At 45.6% G+C, this 27,989-nt stretch overlaps 1 protein-coding gene across 1 annotated transcript; it reads left to right on the plus strand.

The window, feature by feature from the left end:
• Nucleotides 1–47: 47 nt before the first annotated feature.
• On the plus strand, nucleotides 48–27,989 carry LOC144326628 (uncharacterized). Its single transcript, XM_077923217.1, has 3 exons — nucleotides 48–217; nucleotides 12,874–13,047; nucleotides 23,458–27,989. Exons 2-3 carry the CDS (start codon nucleotides 12,915–12,917, stop codon nucleotides 25,332–25,334), a joined length of 2,010 nt encoding a protein of 669 aa, XP_077779343.1. The 5' UTR covers nucleotides 48–217; nucleotides 12,874–12,914; the 3' UTR covers nucleotides 25,335–27,989.

The raw sequence follows: 27,989 nt of genomic DNA on the forward strand, positions 1-27,989 counted from the left end.
GGAGGGAGGGGCGGTCTGGGTGCCCTCGGCTTGCCAAGGGTTAAAAGGAGCAGAGCGGGATTCCTAGAGAGGACAGGAAGGGGAGGGCGGTGGGGGGGGGGCAAGGTCCTCCCCAGCAGAAGCCCCTCCCTGCCCAGTCCCTTCCTGCCAGCAAAGAGGAGGCTGCTTTGTTCTCTCTGCTTTGCAAAAACTTCCTCGGTGCCCCGCCTGGAATCTGGTGAGTCTCTTCTCTCTTCCCCCTTGGAGTGCAGCGGGGAGAAGGGGGTCCCAGGGCTGCAAGGGGGGAGGCAAGGGGCCCCCCGCTCAGCTCATGCAAGGGGGGAGGGAAGACCCCCAAGTCAGGGAGCGGAGGGTCCTGCCCCCAGTTCCTCTCCGCCAAGCCAGGGAGGGGCTGAGTGTCCAGCAGGTCTGCAACTCTCTTCTTCCTTTGGATCAAGATGCTGCCTTCCTTTTGGGGGGGGAGTCTTTGGGGCAACAAAAAGAGGGCATGCAAATAAGCCCCCTTCAGACTGAGGGGAAAGTCGCATTTCATAACACAGAGAAGCATCCGAGGACTCAGAGGAAGGAGAAGCCCTGTGGAGTGGGGAGATACAGCCCCCCCCCCCAAGTGTGGAGACTGGAGGGGAGACCCTCTCCCACCATCTACCCAAATACAATTCCCAGAGTTCCCTGGCAAGAAGGGGGGATTGGTGACCACCCTGGGAATTGCAGTCTTTGCGCAGCAGGGCTGAAGCTGTCTCCTTGCACCTCTCAGGGTCCTGAACCAATTCTGGCTCCCAGGATTCTTGGGAGGAGTCCCTAGGGCCGGGTGAGATCTGGTTTCCAGCCTTGTTAAACATCTGCCCCCTCCCAGCAGAGCAAGTGCACAGACTGGCATGTGCCACTCTTGGCAGCAGGAGCTGCATCCAGCCTTGCTCAGCTCAATATTTTTAGGAAGACCAAGCCCCTCCTGCCCTGGCAAGACACTGGGGTGAAGCTGCCACCGCCATCAGAATCCTGTGTGAATAATAATAATAATAATAATAGTATTTACCTGCTACCCAGTTGACTGGGTTTTCCCAGACACTCTGGGCGGCTTCCAGCCTATACAATATACAGGGCTGCCTTCAGGTATCTTCTTTTTTTTAAAAAAAAAAAAATATTTATTAAGAGTTTAAAGATTACAAAAAGAGGGAAAAAGTTAAACAAAACAAAACAATACAATACAATACAAAAAAACAAAAACACTAATCTTAACAAAACAAAACCAAAAACAGTTAAAAACACATCCAATAATTCCATATCTTATCTTTCATTTACTTCTTTCAGCGACCTCCTCACACCTCCCTTTTTGTATTCCACTTCAATTAACTGTTTCAGCAATTCCTTTCCATCTTCCTCTATTTTCTGTCCTGTAATTTATCTTAGCATATTCTAGCCTTGTTTTTTCCCTTTAAAACATTAACAATCTGTCTGTACCTAATTCCTTATTACATTTCTGCTAAAGCCGTATTACTTCATTCCATCATTTTTCTAACATTCATTAATTTTACAATATTTCTGTAAATAATCTTTAAATTTTTTCCAATCTTCTTCCACCGACTCTTCTTCCTGGTCTCGGATTCTGGCACTCATCTCCGCCAATTCCATATAGTCCATCAACTTCATCTGCCATTCTTCCCGGGTGGGTAAATCTTGTGTCTTCCAATACTTTGCAATGAGTATTCTTGCTGCTGTTGTAGCATACATGAAGAAAGTTCTATCCTTCTTTGGCACCAGTTGGCCGACCATGCCCAGGAGAAAGGCCTCTGGTTTCTTCAGGAAGGTATATTTAAATACCTTTTTCATTTCGTTATAAATCATCTCCCAGAATGTCTTAATCCTTGGGCACGTCCACCAAAGGTGAAAGAATGTACCTTCAGTCTCATTACATTTCCAACATTTATTGTCAGGTAAGTTATAAATTTTTGCAAGCTTGACTGGTGTCATGTACCACCTGTAAATCATTTTCATTAAATTCTCTCTTAAGGCATTACATGCCATAAACTTCATACCTGTGGTCCATAACTGTTCCAAGTCAGCCATCATAATATTATGTCCAACATCTTGTGCCCATTTAATCATAGCAGATTTCACCGTTTCATCCTGAGTGTTCCATTTCAACAGCAAGTTATACATTCTTGACAAATTATTAGTTTTGGGATCTAACAATTCTGTTTCCAATTTTGATTTTTCCACCTGGAAGCCAAGTTTTTTGTCCAAATTATATGCCTCCATTATTTGGTAGTAATGGAGCCAGTCTCGCACTCTATTTTTAAATTTTTCAAAGCTCTGCAGTTTTATTCTGTCTCCCTCTTGTTCCAGAATTTCCCAATATTTCGGCCATTTGGCCTCCATATTGAGTTTTTTCTGAGCCTTCACTTCCATTGGTGACAACCATCTTGGGGTTTTATTTTCTAACAAATCCTTATATCTTATCCAGACATTAAACAGTGCTTTTCTGACAATATGGTTTTTAAACGCTTTATGTGCTTTAACTTTGTCATACCACAAATATGCATGCCAAGCAAATACATTGTTGAAACCATCTAAGTCCAGCACATCAGTGTTTTCAAGAAGCAGCCATTCTCTCGGCCAGCAAAAAGCGGCTGATTCATAATAAAGTTTAAGGTCTGGCAGGGCAAATCCACCTCTTTCTTTAGCATCAGTTAATATCATAAATTTTATTCGAGGCTTCTTGCCCTGCCAGACAAATCTAGAGATATCTCTCTGCCGCTTCTTTAAACAGTCCATTTTGTCCAAGATTTGCAAAGTTTGAAACAAAACAGCATCCTTGGCAATACGTTCATTTTTATCACAGCAATTCGGCCTAACAGTGATAACTTCAGATTTGACCATATTTCTAAGTCCTTTTTCACTTCAATCCAGCATTTTTCATAGTTATCCTTAAATAAATTCACATTCTTGGCAGTCATGTTAACCCCTAAATATTTCACTTTCTTAACCAATGTTAATCCTGTCTCCTTCTGAAACTTATCTCTCTCGACCACAGTTAGGTTTTTCTCTAAAACCTTAGTTTTCATCTTGTTCAACTTAAAGCCTGCTACCTGACCAAATTCTTGAATCAATTCCAGTACCCTTTTAGTACTAGATTCTGGCTCCTGTAAAGTCAGTACCAAATCATCAGCAAATGCTTTCAGTTTGTACTGTTTAGCTCCCACTTGTATACCTTTAACCAATTGGTCCCTTCTAATCATATTTAGGGGACGCAGGTGGCGCTGTGGGTTAAAGCCTCAGCGCCTAGGACTTGCCGATCGATCGAAAGGTCGGCAGGTTCGAATCCCTGCGGTGGGGTGCGCTCCCGCTGCTCGGTCCCAGCGCCTGCCAACCTAGCAGTTCGAAAGCACCTCCGGGTGCAAGTAGATAAATAGGGACCGCTTACCAGCGGGAAGGTAAACAGCGTTTCCGTGTGCGGCTCTGGCTCACCAGAGCAGCGATGTCACGCTGGCCACGTGACCCGGAAGTGTCTTCGGACAGCGCTGGCCCCTGGCCTCTTAAGTGAGATGGGCGCACAACCCCAGAGTCTGTCAAGACTGGCCCGTACGGGCAGGGGTACCTTTACCTTTACCTTTAATCATATTTAGCAAAACCTCCAGGACCGATATAAAAAGCAATGGAGAGATTGGGCAACCTTGTCGTGTTCCTTTCTCTTAAGCCTTTTGTTCTGAATAAATTGCACCTATACCATTTTCAAAACCTTGACCTACCCCCATCCCCTGTAAATTCTTCTTCATAAAACTCCAAGAAATATTGTCAAAGGCTTTCTCCGCGTCCACAAATATCAGAACTGCTTTAGTATTAATATTTACTTGCAGTTTTTCTAAGATATTAATTATGTTCCTCGTATTATCAGACAAATGTCTGCCCAGGAGAAAGCCCGCTTGATCTTGGATTTCTTCTACTAACACCTTTTTAAATCTTTTAGCCAAAATATCTGCAAAAATTTTATAATCCACTAAGCAGCGATATGGGGTAGTAATTCTTAAGCTGTGTCTTTTCAGTCTCTGTTTTCGGTATAAGTGTAATATAGGCTTCCTTCCATGACTCTGGTGCCCTTTTCCCTTCCAGTATTTCATTACATACTTCCTTTAATGGTTGTATTAACCATTCTTTCAGAGATCTGTAGTATCTTGAAGTCAAACCATCCGGTCCTGGAGATTTACCCAATTGCATGTTCTGTATGGCTCCTTCTACTTCCTGCTCCGTTATTTTATAATTCCTGAGAGATTTTCTGTAGTCCATTTATTTTCAGAAATCGATCAATGTCCATTTCTTTCTGCTTCTCCTGTGTATATAGTTGTTTAAAGTACCTCTGGAAGCACTTTCTGATCTCCACTGGGTTCTGTATATTCTTTCCTTCCACTTCCAAATTCGTAATAGTGTTAAGTTTTTGTCTTTTTTTCATTTGCCAAGCCAACAATTTTCCACACTTATTTGCTGATTCAAATGTCTTTTGTCTCATCTGTTTAATCTTCCATTCTATTTCCTGATTCATCATTTTCATATATTGTACTTGATATAACTTTATCTCTTTCAGGATCTCCTGTGACTTTGGTTTTGCTCTCAAATTCTTCTCTCCTTCTTTTATTTTCTCCAGGATTTTATCTTTTTTTTTCATTTTGAGTTCTCTTCTTAATTGCATTCTGTTGTATCAGAAATCCTCTCATAACCGCTTTACTTGCGTCCCAGATTACTCCTTTTTCCTCTGTGGTATTCATATTTCTCTCAAAATAGTCTCTCAAAGTTTTTTGGGCCTTCTTGGTCACTTCTTCATTCCTAAACAAAGTATCATTCATCCTCCATCTAAAGGAACCAATTGGCGTCAATTTCATTTCCATCTTCACAGCATTATGGTCAGAACAAGTTTTAGAGCAAATTTCCACTTTACTGGTCTTCGGAACCAGTCCTCTAGTTACCCAAATTTGGTCAATTCTTGTCCATGTCATTTTGGCCTCAGAGAAGAAAGTTCCCTCTCTTCCCAGAGGGTTCTTCATTCTCCAGATGTCAACTAGATCCATATTTTCAGTCATGTCAAAGAAGGTTTTTGGTAGTCTACCATCTTTGGTGACTACCTGTCTCTGTGCCTTGTCCATGTTTGTAGACACCACTCCATTCATATCTCCCATCAAAATCATATTGTAATCCATGTAGTCCATCAGAGTCTCATGTAGCTTCTTAAAAAATTCCGATTTTCCTTCATTTGGTGCATAGATGCCTACTATCAAAAATTTCTCTCCTTGTGAGATTGGATTTCAATTGCAACAAATCTTCCTTGGTCATCTTTAAATATAAATTTATAGGCTCTCCTTTGCATAAAAGACTACTCCTCTTTTTTTAACTTTATCTGATGAGATAAATTCATGGCCCAATCTTTTATTACTCAATATCTTCCTGTGTAGCCTTATCACACATGTTTCTTTTTTCCGGGGAGTTCAGTCCATTCACATTCCAACTTAACACTTGCAATCATGGAACTTTGAAGTGTCAGGCATAGCCCTATTGGCTTTAGCCCAAACGTAGCAGAGTTTTCCTGCACAGCGAGGAAGCTAGTTGCGGCAGTAATGACTAGTCAGCTAGACTCAGAAGAACTATTTACAGGATTTATTAAAAAGGAAAAAATAAAACCAGCAGAGTTTCTGCATACAAATAAAAGCAAAATAAATCCTCTCTTTCTCTCTCTCAAAACCATACACAGCACTTCTACTCCTAACAACACCTCACATCAAACTGAGCTAGCAATCCCTTGATAACAGAGCAGAGTGCTGGTCGTTAACCAATCAGAGTGAGTAGTTTCTAGGTCAAGCAGACCTGGGCTTTCTGCCAAGAGTAAATTGACACCAGCCTGAGTTAATTGTGAGAAGCTAGAATCTGCAAGTTTCCCACGAGAACCAATTAACAGAAACTGAACACCCCCTCACAGATTCTGCTGGACAATTAACATCAAATACACCTATGCAGGAGATCATTTTTCCAGCAAACCTAAACCCTTGCACATTCGCTTGTTCTTTATCTTTGCCAATGGTTTAGTTAATACATCTGCTACATTTTCTTCACTTGATACATAAGTACAGGTGATTACATTGTCTTGTACACAGCAACGTACATTTTGGTATTTTACAGAGATATGTTTGGAACGCGATTTGAAACCCTCTGTTTTACTTAAGGTTATACAAGCTTGATTATCAATGTAAACTTGTACTGGTTCTCCACAATTTACATTTAAATCTGCTAACAAATGCTTGAAATAAATCACCTCGTTGCACAATTCACTCAATGCGGCGTACTCGGATTCCGTTGATGACACACTTACAACGTCTTGCTTGCGTGACCGCCAGCTGATTAAAGCTCCACCGACCATTATGACTAGTCCTGTGACAGATTTTCTATCCGGCAAATTTCCCCAGTCACTATCACAGTAGCAACTCAACATTTCATCCTCTGAAGAATTTAATTGTAACATATAGCCAATTGTCTGTTTGAGATACCTCAGAACTTGTTTTACCCCTTTCCAGGCATTTAGTGTGGGTTTTGAGACCAATCTACTTAATATGCCTACTGCATAGCTAATATCAGGTCTGGACCACTGTGCTAGATACAATAAACTTCCAATTACAGAGTGATATACATCAGGATGTTCAAATTCAGGACTCTCATCTATATGAAGTGTTTTTATGAAACCTGGATCCCTAGGCACCACTGCCCCTTTGCAATCCTGCATCCTGTATGTAGTCAGTAGTTGTTTAACTTTGTTCTGCTGACTAATTAGGCAGCTGCCATCTTGGGCCCAGCACACTTCCAACCCTAGATATGTCCTAACCGGACCTAAGTCTTTCACTTTAAACTTACTGGACAATTGCTTGGCAAACCTTTTAGTTTGTTTATCTGTTTTGCAGGCATACAAAACATCATCTACATAAATCAGACAAAACTCTTGATCACTGCATGTACCACGTACATAAACACAATTGTCAGCTGTACTCTGCTTGAAACCAAATGACACTAAGGCCTCATGGAAACATTTGTTCCAAGATCTTGCAGCCTGTTTGAGACCATATAGAGCTTTGTTTAATTTCAACACTCTATTGGAACCTGTCTCATAACCAGGCGGTTCGGCTAGATACAGCTCTTCTGATATTGATGCATGTAAATATGCAGTCTGGATATCAAAATGGTTTAACAGGAGTTTTCTCTTTGCTCCAAGCGTTAAAATCAGCCTTACACTGTCCCCCTTAGCAGTAGGGGAAAAAGTCTCGTCATAATCTTTTCCAGGCCTCTGAGAGTATCCTTGAGCCACTAAACGAGCTTTGTATTTGTACTCTCCTGTCACCAGAGGTTTAAGTTTGTACACCCACCTGCAGCCTACAATCTTTGCCCCCTCAGGCGCTGTTACTGGTGTAAAAACCTTGTGCTCATTCAGAGAGGACATCTCTTCCTCCATTGCCTGTTTCCAGAGCTCTGCCTCCTCTTTTGGTAACTTTAACACCTCCTGAAAACTCTTGGGTTCTGCAATTACACTAAACACATTTGCAGTATCTGGAGAAAAACGCACCGGAGGCACTCCTTTGTTTTGTCTTTTAGATCTTCTGGGAGAAAAATTTTCTTCTGACCCACTTTCCTCCTCAGAACTACGACCTCTCTTTTGTTGCTTAGCAACTGGTCTTTGGCTAACTCCACTTTCTTGAGAGCTCTTATCTGAACTTTCCTCCCCCTCAGACTCTGACTCCCTGTGTCTACCTTCAGAGTCATGAAGCTCCTGGGAAGGTTCAAACCAAACCTCAGTATTGGCATGTAGTCTCTCCCAGCCACTATGTTCACAAAAACTGGCATTCCTGGAGATCACAATGCCATTTGTCCCTTCAGCAAAACGGAAACCTTTTCCCAGCTCCTGGTAACCCACAAACACTAACTGTTTGGTCTTAGGATCTCCCTTCTTCCTCATTTGTTTCGGAATTAATACCCAGGCTTTTGATCCAAACACATGCAAATGGTCAATTTTGGGTTTTTTCTGAAACAATTTAAAGTACGGGGTTGTACCTATTGTTTGATGAAAGAGCCTGTTTTGGAGATAACACGTGGTGAGCATGCTCTCCCCCCAATAAGACATGGGCAAATCAGCATCATCAAGCATGGCAAACATCATATCTTGTAAAGATCTGTTTTTTCGCTCTGCAACGCCATTCTCCTCTGGGGAAAAAGCGTTAGTTTTTCTATGCCCAATGCCACGCTTTTGTAACCAATCTTTAAAGGCATTTGACATAAATTCGCCACCTCTGTCCGTCTGAATCCTTTTGAGTTTAATGGACAGAAATCTTTCCACAGATGCCACCCAGCCTTTAAACTTAGTGAACACGTCACCCTTATTCTTCATGGGAAAAACCCAGGAGTAACGCGTGGCGTCATCCACAATTGTTAGTGAAAAACGCGATCCACCCCTGCTTACAGCAAATGGACCAATTACATCCATGTGAACCAGCTGTAGCGGTGCCTCACTAACTCTGTCACTTCTGGGGTAAGAGACTCTGTGGGTTTTAACCTTTTTACAAACATTACAATCAAGGTACTTGTTACAAGTCTTTAAATTACCCCCATCAGCTAATTCAGACATTTTTAGTACACTTTTCCAGCAAGCATGCCCCATTTTCCTATGCAATAAGTGCATACAGTTGTCATGTATAGCTTTGTTATTCACTGCAGGCTGAGATTTACTGACTACTGCTGCTACTTGAGATCCTGCTTTAAGCCAAAACAAGCCTCCCTCTGACTTAGCAGTGCCTAAAATCTCACCAGCCTTCTTAATAATGCAACTGTCTCCTTCAAAATACACTTTAAACCCAGCTTTTAGCAAACAATCTACAGACATCAGATTGCTCCTTAATGAAGGCACACAAAGTACATTTTGCAGGCATTCACGAAGACAAGGAACAAAAACTGCACCCCCCGAAATCACTTCGGATGTACTTCCGTCTGCTAGAGCCACCTGGCTGCGCTGTGCTGAGTTCTTGGAAACAAACAATTCATCTGAATTCACGATGTGGCGAGATGCTCCCGAATCGACCACCCAGACCGCTTGTTTCTCATCAGCAATCTTGACCTCGCCGGTCACCAGCTGAGCCGACTGTTTTCGTTTGAAGAATTTCTTTTTACGCTGCTGCTGCTGATCTCGTCTCTGCTCCTGCACCGGCAACTGAGACTTGACCAACTCCGGACATTGTCGTTTTAGATGCGCTGAAGACCCACATCGGAAACAACGCCTAACAGCAAACGCTGACTCCTCACTGGTACGCTGCTTTTGCTTCACCTCTGGCACGGCATGAGAACTCCTTCCAAACCGCCCGCCTGTAGAAGCCTCTGCAGCCAACGACCTTTCTTGCCTCTTCTGCCATTCTTCAATCAAACGCCCAGTAACGTAACTGACTGATAAATCACGCTCCTGCATGCCTTCTAGAGACAAAACTAAATTATCCCAGCTTTCCGGGAGAGAACTCAAAATAATAGCCACCTTCTCCTGCTGGTCTAACGCACAGTCTCTTTCCTGTAGCGCAGCAAACTTTAACTGTAAACTGTGTAGGTGTTCCTGCATTGTAACCCCAGGCTGTAACATTGCCTTGTACAATGCCTTGCGAATGAACAGCTTGGAAACCGCTGTCTCACGCACATGGAGTTCTTTAAGTGCTTGCCACACACCTCTAGCTGTCTTGATTCCCCTCACATACAGCAACTGGGAATCTTCCAGCCCCAAGACAATTGTGGCCCTTGCTCTTTGGTCTTTATCGAGGTCTTCATCATCAGGCTTCGCAGGAAACTTACTCACCACTTGCCAGAGACGATCCCTCTGCAGCACTGCCTGCATGCGTTCCGACCACAGCAAGTAATTGGAGTCATTCAGACGCTCAAAAGCCATCTGAACTGGTTGTGAGGCCATCTTGAGAGCGATGTCCCTGGAACCCGGAACCAGCTACTCACGACCACCGAGAGAGAAAACAGGAACCACAGCACCCAGCACTCACACGCTGCAGCTGTTGTCCTTGTGTCCGCTGCGTCACCAGCTCACCACGGTCAGGAACCAGCCAGAGAACAACAACTTCTGGAACTACTGGAACCAACGCCGTTGATGCTGACACCACTGCAACTCAGGCTGGCAGCACAATGCCCATAACCTCATGGAACTTTGAAGTGTCAGGCATAGCCCTATTGGCTTTAGCCCAAACGTAGCAGAGTTTTCCTGCACAGCGAGGAAGCTAGTTGCGGCAGTAATGACTAGTCAGCTAGACTCAGAAGAACTATTTACAGGATTTATTAAAAAGGAAAAAATAAAACCAGCAGAGTTTCTGCATACAAATAAAAGCAAAATAAATCCTCTCTTTCTCTCTCTCAAAACCATACACAGCACTTCTACTCCTAACAACACCTCACATCAAACTGAGCTAGCAATCCCTTGATAACAGAGCAGAGTGCTGGTCGTTAACCAATCAGAGTGAGTAGTTTCTAGGTCAAGCAGACCTGGGCTTTCTGCCAAGAGTAAATTGACACCAGCCTGAGTTAATTATGAGAAGCTAGAATCTGCAAGTTTCCCACGAGAACCAATTAACAGAAACTGAACATGCAATGCCATGGTGTAATTACTCTGATTTTCCTCCAACTGCACTCGATGCTTGCTCTTCTTCTGTTGGTGGTGTTGGTGTCACATTCACTGGGCGATCCAGTCTAAAGGATAATGCTGCTATATCCATGATTCTTCTATTTACTGATCTTCTGTCCAGTGCTCTTTGCTCTAGTCTTCTGTCTGGTGAACTTCTGTCCGATGCTCTTGGCTCTTTTCCAAGTTCCTTCTGCAGGTCTTCTTCGTAGTTATTCAAAACTTGGCTTTATCTTCTACTGATCTTATTTTTATTTTCCTTCCTTTGAAACTGAAGCATAGACCTCGGGGAAATTCCCACCTGAAGATGATTTTGTTCCTTCTCAGCAGGGCCACCAAATCTCCATAGTTAGACCTAAGGTCCAAAAGATGTTTCGGGATGTCTTTAAATATTTCCACTCTTGACTGTTGTACTTCCAAAGTCTTCTGGTAATGCCAACCCAAAATTCTATCTCTCTCTTCTTTAGTTCAGAGGGTGATCAAACAGTCTCTTATTCTGTTCTTCTCTTTCTTCCCTCCTCTTCCAAGTCTGAAGGCCCTCACAATTCTGAATTCCTCTTGATCCAAGTCCAAGTCCCAAAAATCTGCAAATTCCTGCGTGAGAAAGTCTATCAAATTATCCTTCTCCAGTTCAGGTAAAGCTCTGATCCTCAAATTCGTCTGTTTTTCCTTGAGCTCAATCATAGAAAGCGTCAACTTGTGATCCTCGAGTTGCCTCTGTAGGGCTGGGACTCTGTTTCCAGTTGTGTTACTTTACCTTCCACAGCAGCAACTTTTTCCCTAGCCTCCTCTGCGGTCTGCGGTATTTTAACTTCCTTCCCTCTCTCTTGCAGGCATATACGATCCAGAACTTCCCCCTCTTCTCCTGCTTCCGGGGGGGGGGGGGTTAATATTTTTTACTGCTGGAAATTTAGTCCTTTACAGTAGGCTTTCCAAGACTTTAGCTTGCAGCCTCTTTGCTTCAGTCTATTTACAAAAGGGGAAGGCGGACTTCCTGTTTTGAGCCTCCCCGTTTTGGTGCCAAATTAAGTCTTTTAAAAAATCCAATTCTTCACTCTACTCATGGGTAGTTGCTTTAAGATCAAATTGTCCACAGGAAAAGTCAGCGCTCTCCGGCAACGGCTGTGCGGCTTCGCTCCGTGGAAGAAGCAGTCGATTCACAGCACCGCGCCGCTCACCCCACGTCGCTCCGGATCCCCGAAACCGGGTTTCCCCGCGAGTAGGGGAGGCGCAAAAGGTGCCCGCCAAATCCCACGTTCACAGGCTTCACCCGCCTGTGATTTTTGATGGGTCTCCGCCATCGCCATGGTGGCCAGACCCGATTTCCACGAGGCAAATTCCTCCTTATCAGAGGAATTCCGCCATTACCAAAGGCGCTAACCCGGAAGTGCCTTCAGGTGTCATCAAAAGGTTACATAGCTACTCATCTCCTTGACATGTAATGGGAGCGTGTTCCACAGGGAGGGCGCCACTACCAAGAAGGCCCTCAGCCTGCTTCCCTGTAACTTCTCTTCTTGCACTGAGGGAACCGCCAGGAGGCCCTTGGTGCTGGACCTCAGTGTCCAGGCTGAATGATGGGGGTGGAGATGCTCCTTCTGGTATAGTGGGCCAAGGCCGCTTAGGGCTTTAAAGGTCAGCATCAACACTTTGAATTCTGCTTGGAAACATACTGGAAACCAATGTAGATCCTTAGGAGTGGTCTTACATTTTGCGTGAATAAGGAAGATGAGGAGGTGGCTAAGAAACAGCAGGAGCCAGATCCTATTACCAACCTTCTAGGGTCTCTCAGCAGCTCTAATGATGAGCAGAAAGAGGTTTGGGGCCCAGCCAGCTCAACTGCTAAGTCATCTCTTGCATTGAGTCGTGGGGGCACCTACATGTAATAGCTACTCGGCTGTATTCTGCCCATGCTCTGGGGTTGCAGTTTTCAGGCTTGGGGACAGGATGGTGCCTGGTTTTTGCACCAAGTTCTATCCATAAGCCCCTCTGAGTTCAATCGGGTCCACTCTCAGTCACTACTGTGCATACCATGCCAGCCTTACGAAGTGGGGTGAGGTGCAAACAGATTAAATGGGAATCACTGTAGATGTTTCAAATGGGGTTTGTGTTGGGAAGGGGCTGCCCCATTTGTGCTTCTCTAGGGCAGGAAAATCCCTGCAGGGCCTCTGAGGCTCCCTTTGCTTCTTCCTCTCTCCCAGGACCCTGCAGCTTATGGTGGCTTCCCGAGTCCTCAGGAAGGATGAAAGAGACTGAATCTGTAAACCTAGCGAGGATGGAAGGGGGAAGATGGACAGTTGACCTGGTCAGGTTGTCTCCTGCATCCCTCCTTACAGGCTCTGAGCGTTCCCTCCCAGGGACCTCCAAAATATCTGGTGAGTCCCAGGGGAGGTGAGATGGGGACATGGATGGATGGGGCTGGAGAGGTACTGGGGCTTGCTCATTTTGGGGGTGGGATGAGGCAGGCAGGCGGATGGAGTTTGAGAAGGTGGGCACCTTTTTGGGCTCCTCCACCTGCCTTCCAGCGCCTTTGACATCTGCAGGCAATTTGAGCCAGGAATACGTCACAGCTCCCCGGCCACCGCGATGTATTGGCGCCAGTACTGGGCTCTGAATGCCCTACCAATATCAGAGAACTCACTGATCCCTTGCGCAGCACTAGAAGCCATGATTCTTTAAATTGTTGTTGTTGTTTAGTCGTTTAGTCGTGTCCGACTCTTCGTGACCCCATGGACCAGAGAACGCCAGGCACCTCTGTCCTCTACTGCCTCCCGCAGTTTGGTCAAACTCATGCTGGTAGCCTCGAAAACACTATCCAACCATCTCGTCCTCTGTCGCCCCCTTCTCCTTGTGCCCTCCATCTTTCCCAAAATCAAGGTCTTCTCCAGGGAGTCTTCTCTTCTCATGAGGTGGCCAAAGTACTGGAGCCTCAGCTTCACAATCTGTCCTTCCAGTGAGCACTCAGGGTTGATTTCCTTCAGTATGGAGAGGTTTGATCTTCTTGCAGTCCATGGGACTCTCAAGAGTCTCCTCCAGCACCATAATTCAAAGGCATCAATTCTTCGGCGATCAGCCTTCTTTATAGTCCAGCTCTCACTTCCATACATCACTACTGGGAAAACCATAGCTTTAACTATACGAACCTTTGTTGGCAAGGTGATGTCTCTATTTCTCAAGATGCTGTCTAGGCCTGTCATTCATCTTCTCCCAAGAAGCAGGCGTCTTTTAATTTCGTGGCTGCTGTCACCATCTGCAGTGATCATTGAGCCCAAGAAAGTAAAATCTCTCACTACCTCCATTTCTTCCCCTTCTATTTGCCAGGAGGTGATGGGACCAGTGGCCATGATCTTCGTTTTTTTGATGTTGAGCTTCAGACCATATTTTGCGCTCTCCTCTTTCACCCTCATTAAAAGGTTCTTTAATTCCTCCTCACTTTCTGCCATCAAGGTTGTGTCATCTGCATATCTGAGGTTGTTGATATTTCTTCCGGCAATCTTAATTCTGGCTAGGGATTCATCCAGCCCAGCCTTTCACATGATGAATTCTGCATATAAGTTAAATAAGCAGGGAGACAAAATACAGCCTTGTCGTACTCCTTTCCCAATTTTGAACCAATCAGTTGTTCCATATCCAGTTCTAACTGTAGCTTCTTGTCCCACATAGAGATTTCTCAGGAGACAGATGAGGTGATCTGGCACTCCCATTTCTTTAAGAACTTGCCATAGTTTGCCGTGGTCGACACAGTCAAAGGCTTTTGCATAGTCAATGAAGCAAAAGTAGATGTCTTTCTGGAACTCTCTAGCTTTCTCCATAATCCAGCGCATGTTTGCAATTTGGTCTCTGGTTCCTCTGCCTCTTCTAAATCCAGCTTGCACTTCTGGGAGTTCTCGGTCCACATATTGCTTGAGCCTTCTTTGTAGAATTTTAAGCATAACCTTGCTAGCGTGTGAAATGAGTGCAATTGTGCGGTAGTTGGAGCATTCTTTGGCACTGCCCTTCTTTGGGATTGGGATGTAGACTGATCTCCTCCAATCCTCTGGCCACTGCTGAGTTTTCCAAACTTGCTGGCATATTGAGTGTAGCACCTTAACAGCATCATCTTTTAAAATTTTAAATAGTTCAGCTGGAATACCATCACTTCCACTGGCCTTGTTATTTGCAGTGCTTTCTAAGGCCCATTTGACTTCACTCTCCAGGATGTCTGGCTCAAGGTCAGCAACCACACTACCTGGGGTATATGGGACATCCATTTCTTTCTGGTATAATTCCTCTGTGTATTCTTGCCACCTCTTCTTGATGTCTTCTGCTTCTGTTAGGTCCTTTCCACTTTTGTCCTTTATTATGGAAATGTTTGTACGAAATGTTCCTTTCATATCTCCAATTTTCTTGAACAGATCTCTGGTTCTTCCCATTCTATTGCTTTCCTCTATTTCTTTGCATTGCTCGTTTAAGAAGGTCTTCTTGTCTCTCCTTGCTATTCTTTGGAAATCTGCATTCAATTTCCTGTATCTTTCACCATCTCCCTCGCATTTTGCTTGCCTTCTCTCCTCCGCTATTTGTAAGGCCTCGTTGGACAGCCACTTTGCTTTCTTGCATTTCCTTTTCATTGGGATGGTTTTCGTTGCTGCCTCCTGTATAATGTTACGAGCCTCCATCCATAGTTCTTCAGGCACTCTGTCCACCAAATCTAAATCTTTAAACCTGTTCCTCACTTCCACTGTGTATTCATAAGGGATTTGACTTAGATTGTATCTTACCGGCCCAGTGGCTTTTCCTACTTTCTTCAGTTTAAGCTTGAATTTTGCTATAAGAAGCTGATGATCTGAGCCACAGTCAGCTCCAGGTCTTGTTTTTGCTGACTGTATAGAGCTTCTCCATCTTTGGCTGCAGAGAATATAATCAATCTGATTTCGATGCTGCCCATCTGGTGATGTCCATGTGTATAGTCGTCTCTTGTGTTGTTGGAAAAGCGTGTTTGTGATGACCAGCTTGTTCTCTTGACAGAACTCTATTAGCCTTTGCCCTGCTTCGTTTTGATCTCCAAGGCCAAACTTGCCAGTTGTTCCTTTTATCTCTTGACTCCCTACTTTAGCATTCCAATCCCCTATGATGAGAAGAACATCCTTCTTTGGTGTCACTTCTATAAGGTGTTGTAAGTCTTCATAGAATTGGTCAATTTCAGTTTCTTCGGCACCAGTAGTTGGTGCATAAACTTGGATTACTGTGATGTTAAAAGGTCTGCCTTGGATTCGTATCGAGAGCATTCTATCATTTTTGAGATTGCATCCCAGTACAGCCTTCGCCACTCTTTTGTTGACTATGAGGGCCACTCCATTTCTTTTACGGGTTTCTTGCCCACAGTAGTAGATATGATGGTCATCCGAACTGAATTCACCCATTCCCGTCCATTTTAGTTCACTGATGCCCAGGATGTCAATACTTATTCTTGCCATCTCATTTTTGACCACCTCCAACTTACCCAGGTTCATGGTTCTTACATTCCAGGTTCCTATGCAATATTTTTCTTTACAGCATTGGACTTTCCTTTCGCTTCCAGGCATATCCGCAACTGAGCGTCCTTTCGGCTTTGGCCCAGCCGCTTCATCAGCTCTGGATCTACTTGTACTTGCCCTCCGCTCTTCCCCAGTAGCATGTTGGACACCTTCCGACCTGAGGGGCTCATCTTCCAGCGTCATAACTTTTATATGCCTGTTGTCTTTGTCCATGGAGTTTTCTTGGCAGGGATACTGGAGTGGCTTGCTGGTTCCTCCTCCCGGTGGATCACGTTTGGTCAAAACTCCACTATGACCTGTTCATCTTGGGTGCCCTGCTCGGCATAGTTCATAGCTTCTCTGAGTTCTTCAAGCCCCTTCGCCACGGCAAGGCAGTGATCCATGAAGGGGTTCTTTAAATTACCTGATCCTAATTTCAGGACTGATTGCCGATGGGGCCTCTGTGTTTTGCCTTTTTCTTTTCTTTTAGGAATAACTTTTCCTTTTCTTTTAAAAACAAGGATCATATAAGACTAATGTATGATACAAATATGTAGACTAAATAAATCTGCAGGAATAACATGTCGTTCCTCGTTGGTGATCAGTGTATGAGTTCTGGGTTCATGAATTGGTATAAATTGAAACAAAAAAGGGTAAACAGCGGAGAACAGAGAACATTCAACATCGCATAGCCGAATTCCAAGTCAGAAGCTCTTGTGACTGTTGTGCTTAGATTAAGTGTGAGTAATAGTCATTTTCCATCTTCTGTTACCAATTAAACTATACGGAGTTGGTCTCCTCATAAAAATGAGAGGAGATTCAAAGTGAAGAAAGATATTTAGAAAAAGCTTTAAATTTAGACCAAATTTAGACTGAGGCAACAGCTGATGGGGAGTGTGTAGGTGAAGATGTTCCTGCTTGTTTCAGAGGAGGCAGGGACGTTGCTGGATCCTGACAAGAGAGCTTTTTGTAAGGAAGTCAAGAAGGAGAATTGAGGGATCATGGACCCTCTAATTCCCTGTTAGATCATAACATCAATGTCAGGGAACTGACATCAGAGCGAGAGGTGGAGGCAGGGCTCCAAAGCGATGCTGGAGAAAGGACCAGCAGGGGGGGGCAGGAATTCAGCGTAACACCAGTAGAGAAGAGAAGGAGATGGAGGATTTGGAGACAGGTCTCCAAGACCCTTCACCAGAGACTAGTGGGGAGAGCGCTGACATGCCTCTGCCTTCCCCTTACTTGTGCAGACGAGTTCCGCGCAGGGAAAGTAGGAGGAGACTTGGCGTCAAACAGCTCTTATGCTGGAAGAGGTTCAAGAAACGCCCACTGACGGATTCTGCAAGCGACTGACCGGCCACGGAGTGTGGGCTGTCAGCTAAGGCATGGTGAGCCAGGCAATCTAACCGAAATTGAAGGCAACTTACGCACAAGTAACCCCTTACAACCATTACAGCAATCCGTCAGTGGCTGAAGTTACTTGTGCACAGGCAAGGAACCATGAGCCAGACTGGAGGTGCCGGTGCAGCGGAGCAAGCTGCGATTGTGCAGGACCTGGTGAAGAGGAACCGGGACCTGGAACAGCTCTGCTGACGGCGCGGCTGGATGAAAGGCGAACTCAGGATGCGCAGGTTAGACCCACCCCAGTGGCAAAGAAAGTGCCGAGACTGGTACACAAGTTTGGGGGGAAGCCCCAGGACTATAACGCGTTCCGAACGGAAATAGAGTACGCTTTGGAACTGCAGCACGATGACTTTGCTGACAATGCTGAGAGGGTGGCATATATCGTGGGGCACCTTCAGGATGGGGCGCGTGAATGGGTCAGGCCCCTAATCGCCACGCAGAATGCTGCCATGAGGGACGTTCGGAAGTTCCTCCAGGCTATGGACGCGATGTATTCAAGCCAAATTGGGCAGAGTGTAACCCAGCAGGAGCTGATGAGGTGCAAGCAGGGGGACCTATCCGTTAGAGACTATTGGTCCCGTTTTGCGATCCTAATACACCGGCTCGAATGGGACCTAGTTGACCTGCCTATACGGATGCTGTTTGAGGAGGGGTTGTACCCAACCGTGAAGGACGAGCTCTCCCACGCGCCCCGCCCGCAATCTATGGACGAATTGACCAAAGCGGCGCTTGCGATAGGAGCTCGGCAGGAAACGCGCGCTTTGGAAAGGCAGGAAGGGAGAGGAGAGCGTTGCCCTGACTACCGCATTCCTCAGATGCCAAAGCAGCCTTCCGGGTCCGTTGAGCCAATGGAAATCGATGGAGCGCGCGAGAGAGAGGTTTTAAACGCCAACCAAGGGTGCAAAAGGGAGGGAAAGGCTGGCAAAAGCACCAAGAAGTGTTTCCTCTGCCAACGGCCAGGACACTTTGCCAGGGCCTGTCCACAAAGAAAGGCTTGGCAAGGGATGGTGGGAGCCGCTGGTAGCGAGGAGGAGGGGGCGGAGGACAAGGTGCAGGGAAACGCCAACGCTTGGCTGCCGACAGGGGGCACAGCAGCCAGGTGAGCAACTAATGGAAGTGCCCCAACCGGACCCACCCAAGGCGTCAATAGCGATAGAGGTGGTGCTATAACTCCCAAATGGACACCTAGTCAAGGTGAAGGCAATGCTGGATTCAGGCAGCTGCTGTAATTTTTTTAGCAAGGAGTTCGCACTAGAGCACCAACTCCACCTGCTGCCACTTGATTTTCCTCTCCAGGTCACCACGATAGATGGCAGGGAGCTGCTGGGAGGGGAGGTGACACATCAAACCCCACCAATGAGAATGAGGGTTTCCAGACACACAGAAACCATTGCCTTTCATGTGGCCACACTGGCGGGACCCCCGATAATATTAGGCATGAGCTGGCTAGTGCTACACGATCCAGTGGTGGCTTGGCATCAACGGACAGTCATCTTTGGGTCAGCTCACTGTTTGGAACACTGTCTGGGGGGGGGGGGGAAAGCCCAGGTTGAGGTTGGCCAGAGTGGCAGAAATTACATGAAGCCAAGAGGAGAGGTGCTGCCACAGTACGCTGACTTACAGGAGGTCTTCAACGAAAGGGAGGCGGACAGGCTGCCACCACATAGGCCCTTTGACTGCCAAATCAACCTACTCCCTGGGGCGCAGCTGCCAGTGGGTAAGCTGTATGCCATGTCGGACAGGGAGATGCAGGAGTTGCGGAACTTTATTGACAAGAACCTAAAAAGGGGTTTCATAAGGGAATCTAAGGCAGTGGGGGGCAGCCCTGTGTTCTTTGTGGACAAAAAAAAAAAATGGATCAGCCCAGGCTGGTCGTGGACTATAGAAAATTGAACCTCGTATCGGAACCCGTGACCTTCCCAATTCCCAGAATTGATGACATTCTAACTTGGGTAAGGAAGGGGAAGATCTTTACCAAGCTGGACCTCAGGGGAGCATACAATTTGATTAGGATGAGGGAGGGGGACGAATGGAAAACCACCATGTTTACCCCCCTAGGGGCCTTTGAGTACCTGGTCATGCCATTTGGATTACAGTCAGGCTCAGCCTGTTTTCAAAGCTTCATGCACCATGTGCTGGGACCCCTGCTGTACAAAAACTGCGTAGCATTTCTGGACGACGTCCTGATCTATTCGGACAATGAGAAACAGCATGTCCAGGACGTCAGGGAAGTGCTGAAGAGGCTGCAGAAGCATCAGTAGTGGGTCAAGCTGGAGAAGTGCCAATTTCACGCCGGAGAAGTGGAATTTCTGGGATACAAGTTGTCGGACAGGGGCCTAGCCATGGACCCCAGCAAGGTGCAGGCGGTGCTGGAATGGAAGACCCCCAAAACATGGAAGGATGTGCAGAGGTTCCTCGGGTTCAGCAACTTTTACCGGAAGTTCATCAAGAACTTCGCCCACTTGACCGCACCCATCACGGATTGTCTCAGTAGCAAAAAGAAGTTCATCTGGACTGAAAGTGCCCAACGATCCTTCGAAAAGCTAAAGAAGGCGTTCGCGTCGGAGGAACAGCTCCTACATGTGGATCTGCAGAAGCCGATGAGGCTGGAGACAGACGCGTCAGACCGGGCGGTGGGAGCAGTGTTGCTGCAGCCGGGAGGGAGCCAACACGCCTGGAGACCGTGCGCCTTCTTCTCACGGAAGCTGAGCAAGTCGGAACAAAACTACACGGTGTATGATCGCGAACTGCTAGCAATTTACGCAGCCTTTTGGCAGTGGAGACATCTACTAATAGGGGCCCAGCACAAGATTCAGGTGTGCACGGATCACAAGAACTTGGAATATTGGAGAACGGCTTGAGTTCTCAACCAGAGACAGATTCGATGGGCACAGGAGTTCTCCAAGTTCTTCTTTGAGATCAAGTACGTGCCGGGAGAAGAGAACGTGAGGGCAGACGCGCTGTCCAGGAAGCCGGAGTACATGGAAGGAGAAGGACCGCCGGAAGTGAGAAACGTGTTCCCAGAGGAATGATGGGTGTGTGTGGGAGCATTGGTTGGGAAACGAGAACTAACCGAGCTGATTCGCCAGGACGAATTCGCCCAAACCAGAATCAGGGAACTCAGGGAAGCGAGGGGAGACTAGGGAGGCTTTGAGGAAAGGGAAGGACTGCTGTACTACAAGGGAGCAATGTATGTGCCTGGGGAGGCCTTGCGGGAGAGGGTGCTCAAACAGCTTCACAACAACCCAACAGCGGGGCACTTTGGGCAACACAAAACTATGTTACTGGTTACTAGGCAGTTCTGGTGGCCAAGGTTGAGGGAAGATGTACGAGAGTATGTACGTGGGTGTGACCACTGCCAACGGGCTAAGGGAGAGAGGGCTGCCCCGGCAGGGCTACTGGAACCCTTACCCGCACCGGGAAGACCCTGGGAGGTGGTGTCTATCGATTTTATGACAGATTTGCCCAAGTCCAGAGGGAAGACAGCAGTCATGGTAGTAGTAGATCTGCTAACCAAAATGTGCCATTTTATAGCGTGCTCACATGCAGTAACGGCAGAGGAAACAGCCAGGTTGTTTGTGGATCACATCTTCAGGTTGCATGGGGCTCCTTCGAGGGTTATCTCAGACCGAGGGAAACAATTTACCTCGAGGTTCTGGAGGAGGCTCATGAACTTATTGCAGGTGGAGGTGGGATTCTCGACGGCGAGACACCCGGAGACCAACGAGCAAGCAGAGAGAGCGAACAGTATTTTACAGCAATACCTACGCTGCTACGTGAACGAGAGACAGAACGATTGGGTAGAGAAGCTAGCACTGGTGGAGTTTGCATACAATAATGCTGAGCATGTGTCCATGGGGATGAGCCCGTTCATGGCTAATTATGGGTGTCACCCCAGGGCCTTTCCCGGGAGGGGGGAGGAAGGGGGGAGCGTACCCGCGGCAGAACAGTTTGTGGAAGAAATGGAGGCCCTGCACCAGCAGCTTAAGATGAACCTGGAAAGGGCCAAGGAAGTGTACAAGAGGCAAGCAGACAAGCGTCGCCAGGAAGGGGAGACTATAAGGGTGGGAGACCGGGTGTGGTTATCCACCCAAGGGCTACCCTTTAAGGGAGGGTGCAAGAAACTGCAGCCAAAATGGCTGGGACCCTTTGAGGTAACACACCAAGTGAACCCGGTGGCATTCAGGCTCAAGCTGCCAGACAGCATGAAAATCCACCTGGTGTTTCATAGGTCACTGCTCTCACCATACAGGGGGGAGCGGAGGTTCTGGTGGGAAGGAGGAGAAGGCCTCACACACCCACAAGTGGAGGAGAGGGAACACCACAACCAGGTGATGGAGATCCTAGATTCGCGATGGCGGGGGCGGCAGGTGGAGTACCTGGTAGCTTGGGAGGGAGAACCCGAGTCAGAAAACTCGTGGGTTCCCGCGGGGGAAATAGATGATGGATATCTGGTGGAAGAGTTCGACAACAGGTATCCGAGGAAGCCCAAACCAATAGAGAGATTCTGGGAGGAGCAATTTGGAACCACCGATGATGATGATGAGGATTTTGTGGGTTTTTCTGCTTCTGAAGAGGAAGGAGGAGAAGCGTCGGGGGAGGAGGAATCGGACTGGGAAGCCTGTGCCGCGCTAAGAAATCGGAGCGGGTGGGAAGCGGGGTTTGAGTCCTCGGAGGACGACAGCAGCTCCTTTTGGGTGTTTCCTGCATCGTCGGCTGAAGAGGGGGACAAGGTTACGTCACCGGGTCGGGCCGGGGGTGGAGGGGGTCCTGGGAGGGAGGTGGATGTCAGGGAACTGACATCAGAGCGAGAGGTGGAGGCAGGGCTCCAAAGCAATGCTGGAGAGGGGACCAGCAGGGGGGAAGGAATTCAGCGTAACACCAGCCACCCAAAAGTATTGTTAAATCCTTCTAAATCCAAAATGTCAGTGTTCTCAAGAAGTAGCCAATCTTTCAACCAGCAAAAAGCTGCTGATTCATAATATAGTTTAAAGTCTGGCAGGGCAAAACCGCCCCTTTCTTTTGCATCAGTTAATATTTTAAATTTAATTCTTGGCTTCTTCCCTGCCAGACAAACCTAGAAATATCTTTCTGCCACTTCTTGAAACAATCCATCTTGTCCAATATTTGCAATGTTTGAAACAAAAACAACATTCAAGGCAGTACATTCATCTTTATAACCGCAATTCTGCCCAACAAGGAAAGCTTCATATTTGTCCAAATTTCTAAATCTTTTTTGACTTCTGTCCAAGTCTTCTCGTAATTATCTTTAAATAAATTCACATTTTTAGATGTCATATTTATCCCCAAATATTTCACTTTCTTAACTACCATTAACCCTGTCTCATTCTGAAACTTTTCCTTTTCAAATGCTAGCGAGTTTTTCGTCTTCCGAGGCGTTCGTCTTGCGGGGCACCACTGTATTGTAAGGCCTCACATCTAACTTCAGTCCTTCCTTTATCACAAGCATTCATTAACTTTGTTCAATAATAGATGTAAAGCACATCCCCTTCACTCTGAGTGGGGTTGGGGTCCGGGGCAGCAATGCAGAGTTAGCACGACTTACCCTAACATGGCAGTGCATTGCTGGGGGAGGGCTCAGGTGGTGGGTTTGATGGTTCTGTGTCATCTGCACCCTGGTCACAGTATGCAGGCAGTGTGGCCCATTGGTTTCAAGAGAATCAGGCACCCCTCAGGCGTGCTCAAGTGTTAGGGGGTTGAAGATGCCACACATCTACAATGCCGTTAAGTTAGACTTCAAGGCTGTCCTCTTGAGGCTGAAACGGAGCACTCTCAAGTCTCTTAGTGAGTTGGGGGGGCGGGGAACTCTGTTCAATAATCTGGAGCTCCATTTCTTCCTGAGGCGATAATTATCTTTTCTCTTCATTGCAGATGGTGATGAATGGGAAGGGAAGAACAAGGGGGACCACAACAGAATCCACGTATCGGAGAAATCAAATAAATATTCAGAGTATGGAGAGAACATCGGCCAGAGCTCCCAGTCCACCTCCCATCAACGAAAGAGCTTCATTCGGAGGGATAGCCTCACTTCACAGGAAAGAATTCATAGAGGAGAGAAATTGTATCACTGCAGAGAATGTGGAAAGAGCTTCAGTCAAAAGGATCATCTCACTTCCCATCAAAGAATTCATTCGGGCGAGAAACCCTATCAGTGCTTAGAATGTGGAAAGAGCTTCAGTCGAAAGGATCATCTCACTTCCCATCAAAGAATTCATTCGGGCGAGAAACCCTATCAGTGCTTAGAATGTGGAAAGAGCTTTAATCAAAGCACACAACTCACTTGCCATCAAAGAATTCATACAGGGGAGAAACCCTTTCGGTGCCTGGAATGTGGGAAGAGCTTCAGTTGCAGCTCAAATCTCACTTCCCATCAAAGAAGTCATACAGGGGAGAAACCCTATCAGTGCTTTGAATGTGGGAAGAGCTTCCGTCAAAGTCGGCGTCTCTATTCCCATCACAGAATTCATACAGGGGAGAAACCCTATCAGTGCTTGGAATGTGGGAAGAGCTTCAGTCGAAAGGACAGTCTCACTTTGCATCAAAGAATTCATACAGGGGAGAAAGCCTATCAGTGCTTAGAATGTGGGAAGAGCTTCATTCACAGACAACATCTCACTTCCCATCAAAGAATTCATACCGGGGAGAAACCCTATCAGTGCCTGGAATGTGAAAAGAGCTTCAGTCACAGGCAGAGTCTCACTTCCCATCAAAAACTTCATAAAGGAGAGAAACCCTATAAGTGCTTGGAATGTGGCAAGAGCTTCAGTCGAAAGGATCATCTCACTTTTCATCAAAGAATTCATACAGGGGAGAAACCCTATCAGTGCTTGGAATGTGGCAAGAGCTTCAGCCACAGTCGGAGTCTCTATTCCCATAAAAAAGTTCATACAGGAGAGAAACCACATCAGTGCTTGGAATGTGGAAAGAGCTTCAGTGAAAGCAGCAGTCTCACTTTGCATCAAAGAATCCATACAGGGGAGAAACCCTATCAGTGCTTTGAATGTGGGAAGAGTTTCAGTCAAAGCCCCTATCTCATAATCCATAAAAGAATCCATACAGGGGAGAAACCATATCAGTGCTTGGAATGTGGGAAGAGCTTCAGTCAGCGCCCCCATCTCATAATCCATAAAAGAATCCATACAGAGGAGAAACCCTATCAGTGCTTGGATTGTGGAAAGAGCTTCAGACACAGACAACATCTCACTTCCCATCAAAGAATTCATACAGGGGAGAAACCCTTTCAGTGCTTGGAATGCAGAAAGAGCTTCAGTCACAGTGACAGTCTCACTTCCCATCAAAGAATCCATACGGGGCAGAAACCCTTTCAGTGCTTGCAATGTGGAAAGAGCTTCAGTCACAGCCAAAGTCTCACTTCCCATCAAAGAATCCATACAGGGGAGAAACCCTATCAGTGCTTCGAATGTGGGAAGCGCTTCAGTCACAGATCATATCTCACTTCCCATCAAAGAATTCATGCAGGGGAGAAACCATATCAGTGCTTCGATTGTGGGAAGAGCTTCAGTCACAGCCACAGTCTCACTTCCCATCAAAGAATCCATACAGGGGAGAAACCCTATCAGTGCTTCGAATGTGGGAAGCGCTTCAGTCACAGATCATATCTCACTTCCCATCAAAGAATTCATACAGGGGAGAAACCATATCAGTGCTTTGATTGTGGGAAGAGCTTCAGTCAGAGCCAGAATCTCGCTTCCCATCAAATAATTCATACAAGAAAGAAAACCTCTTAGTGTCTGGAATGTGGGAAGAGCTTCAGTCAGAGTGCCACTCTCATGGCCCACCAAATAATTCATACAGAGTTGAAAGCATATCAGCGCATGGAATGTGGATAAAATTTCACTTGTAAATAAGTCAATTCAAGAACTCAGAGCAGGGTGAATAATAGAATGGTAGATTCAGAATCTAGTCCAACCCCTGCCAATGCAGAAAAAACTCATTTCAAGCATCCATGACAGATGGCCATCCAACTTCTTCTGAAATACCTCCAATGAAGCAGAGTCCACCCCCTTCTGAGGGAGTTCCTTTTCACTGCTGGCTCTTACTATCAGAAAGTTCTTCCTGCTCTTTAGGAGAAATCTCCTTTTGTGTTGCTTGAATCACCTCTTCAGATTCCTTCAAGACCTTGAGAAGGACTTCTGTATGTCTGAGAATGTCCAGGGGATTGGACCATGCTCTATATTCGGCGGGAAACCCATGGAGAGGAGTCCGATATAGGGCTTAAGTCATCTAGGCATTGGTCAGATTGTCATAATTACAGACATACTTACTGGTTTGAACGGAAGTGATTCTTATTCCAGGGGAAGTGGTGACCCTGAGATTACAGGCGCTCTCGCCAATATTGTCCAAACGTCCAGTAAAACTTTGACACAGCAGACCGAATGTTTACCCGCTGAGGTTGATGTATTGGGAGTTTAGGTTTAGGGCCATGTGGTATTGCTTAATTGTATGTGGGGTCCGTATAAAGGGAACTACTTCCTCTAGGTGGGAGGGAGACTGGTCAATTTACCATCAGTTGAATGTAACATTTAAGTCAGATTTTTTAAAACGGATTTGCAGAACAAAACTCACAGTTTGAAAGGGAGTTATTAGGCTCCAGGGTTAAAATATTATCTAAATGTTACTGGAGTGGGATACAAAGAATGAAATGATAAAATCATGAATGAGAAGCTGGGCCAGAGATGTAGGACAAAACATTAACTTTGCTTTATGGGAACAACTGTGGAAAGTAAATTTAAGATTTACAGCTTGCTACATTCTAAGGGAAAACTTCATGAAGATGATGCAGAGGAGTCAATCAAGATCATCAAGGGTCTGAAACCAAGCCTTATGAGGAGGGCTTGAAGGAACTGGGGGGGGGCGGGGGCGGCGTATCTATTTCAAGTGAAGGTTGCCGAAATCTACACTTGCGACACGGGCTGTCATACGTCCAGATTTTCCCGGACATTTCAGCAATTTCCGCCCAGACACTGCTTACAATTCTGGATATATGGCAACCATGTCTATATACAGTGGTACCTCAGTTTTCAAACAGCTTAGTTCCTGAACAACTTTGAATTCGAATGCTGCAAACCTGAAAGTCAGTGTTCCAGTTTGCGAACTTTGCTTCGGAAGCCGAATGTGATCCTGAGCTTCTGTTTTCACTGTTCCGCTGCTAATTTGCCCCCCGCATTGGAATCAAACCCTTCCATTTCCAATTGCAGTGTTCTGAGGTGATATTTGGAGCTTTTATTTGCTGCTTTTGTTTTTGCTAAAAGTAATTGCGTTTCTATTTGGCTTTTTCGTTTTTGTGACTGTGGCTTGTTCTCTGTTTTTGATTGATTGTGTGACTGTGGCAATGTATAAAAGCCCCCCCCCATCCAAACAATTTCTATCAATCAGTGCAGGTAAGAAAAAATAATAATTTAAATTTTAATCTAAAGTACTGTCTTCTTTCTTTTATAGTACAGTACATTGATTATTGCTTTCATTTTATGGATCAGTGCTCTCGTTAGATAGTAAAATTCATGTTAAATTGCTGTTTTAGTTGTTTTTAAAAGTCTGGAATTGATTAATCTGTTTTGCATTACTTTCTTTTTTTAAAAAAATTTGATTTTTTACATGCATATATTCTTACAATTTTTAAATTTGCTGTACAATTTTTTCCTTTCCCTCCCCCTCCCCCCATACCCATTGGAAGGGTTCAAACAATTATCCTCAGCCACGGGTATAGTTCTGTACCATTTTAGAAAGAATTTTAATTTCAGTTCTCTGAATTTGCTTACTTAAATCTCATCTGTTCCTTTCATTATCCTTTCAACCATTGCTTCGCTAACTTATTCTTCCTTACTCCACATCTTTTGAATAAGTTGGGTTGTCTGTTCATTATTTGTAATCATTCTCTTATAGATTTTACCTATCATTCCTTGTTTCGTTTTTTCCATTTGTTGGTATAGTTCCTCTATTGGCTCTTCTAAACTCCTATTTCCTGTTTCTTGGACTTTGGAAATTTTGTTGTATATTCCTCCAATTTTTAACCAGTATTGGTTACCTATATTCTCTATTATTTCCTGCAATGACTTTAAGGACTCTCCTCTATACATACCTTTAACTATATGATATCCCTTAGCGTTTAGAATTTCCCACCATTTGGGATTATCTGTTACCTCATAAATACTTTCTAAGGGTGCACTTAGAGAAGTCCTTTTTAAAAGGTTACATAATCTCAGCTCGTTACTAACAGTGAAGATACCAGGTAGCCTGACATCTGGCTGGTTGATAGGGGATCAAACACTTATTTCACTCATTGTAATACACACCAATCTCTGACTTTTGTCTTCTGGGTTTCTGGGGGTTTTCCTGTTGTTATTCCATCTCTCACAGCTACAATAAAACTGCCATTAAAATTA

The sequence above is a fragment of the Podarcis muralis genome, chromosome 2 (assembly GCF_964188315.1).
Source record: "Podarcis muralis chromosome 2, rPodMur119.hap1.1, whole genome shotgun sequence".
In the NCBI taxonomy this organism is placed as follows: domain Eukaryota; kingdom Metazoa; phylum Chordata; class Lepidosauria; order Squamata; family Lacertidae; genus Podarcis; species Podarcis muralis.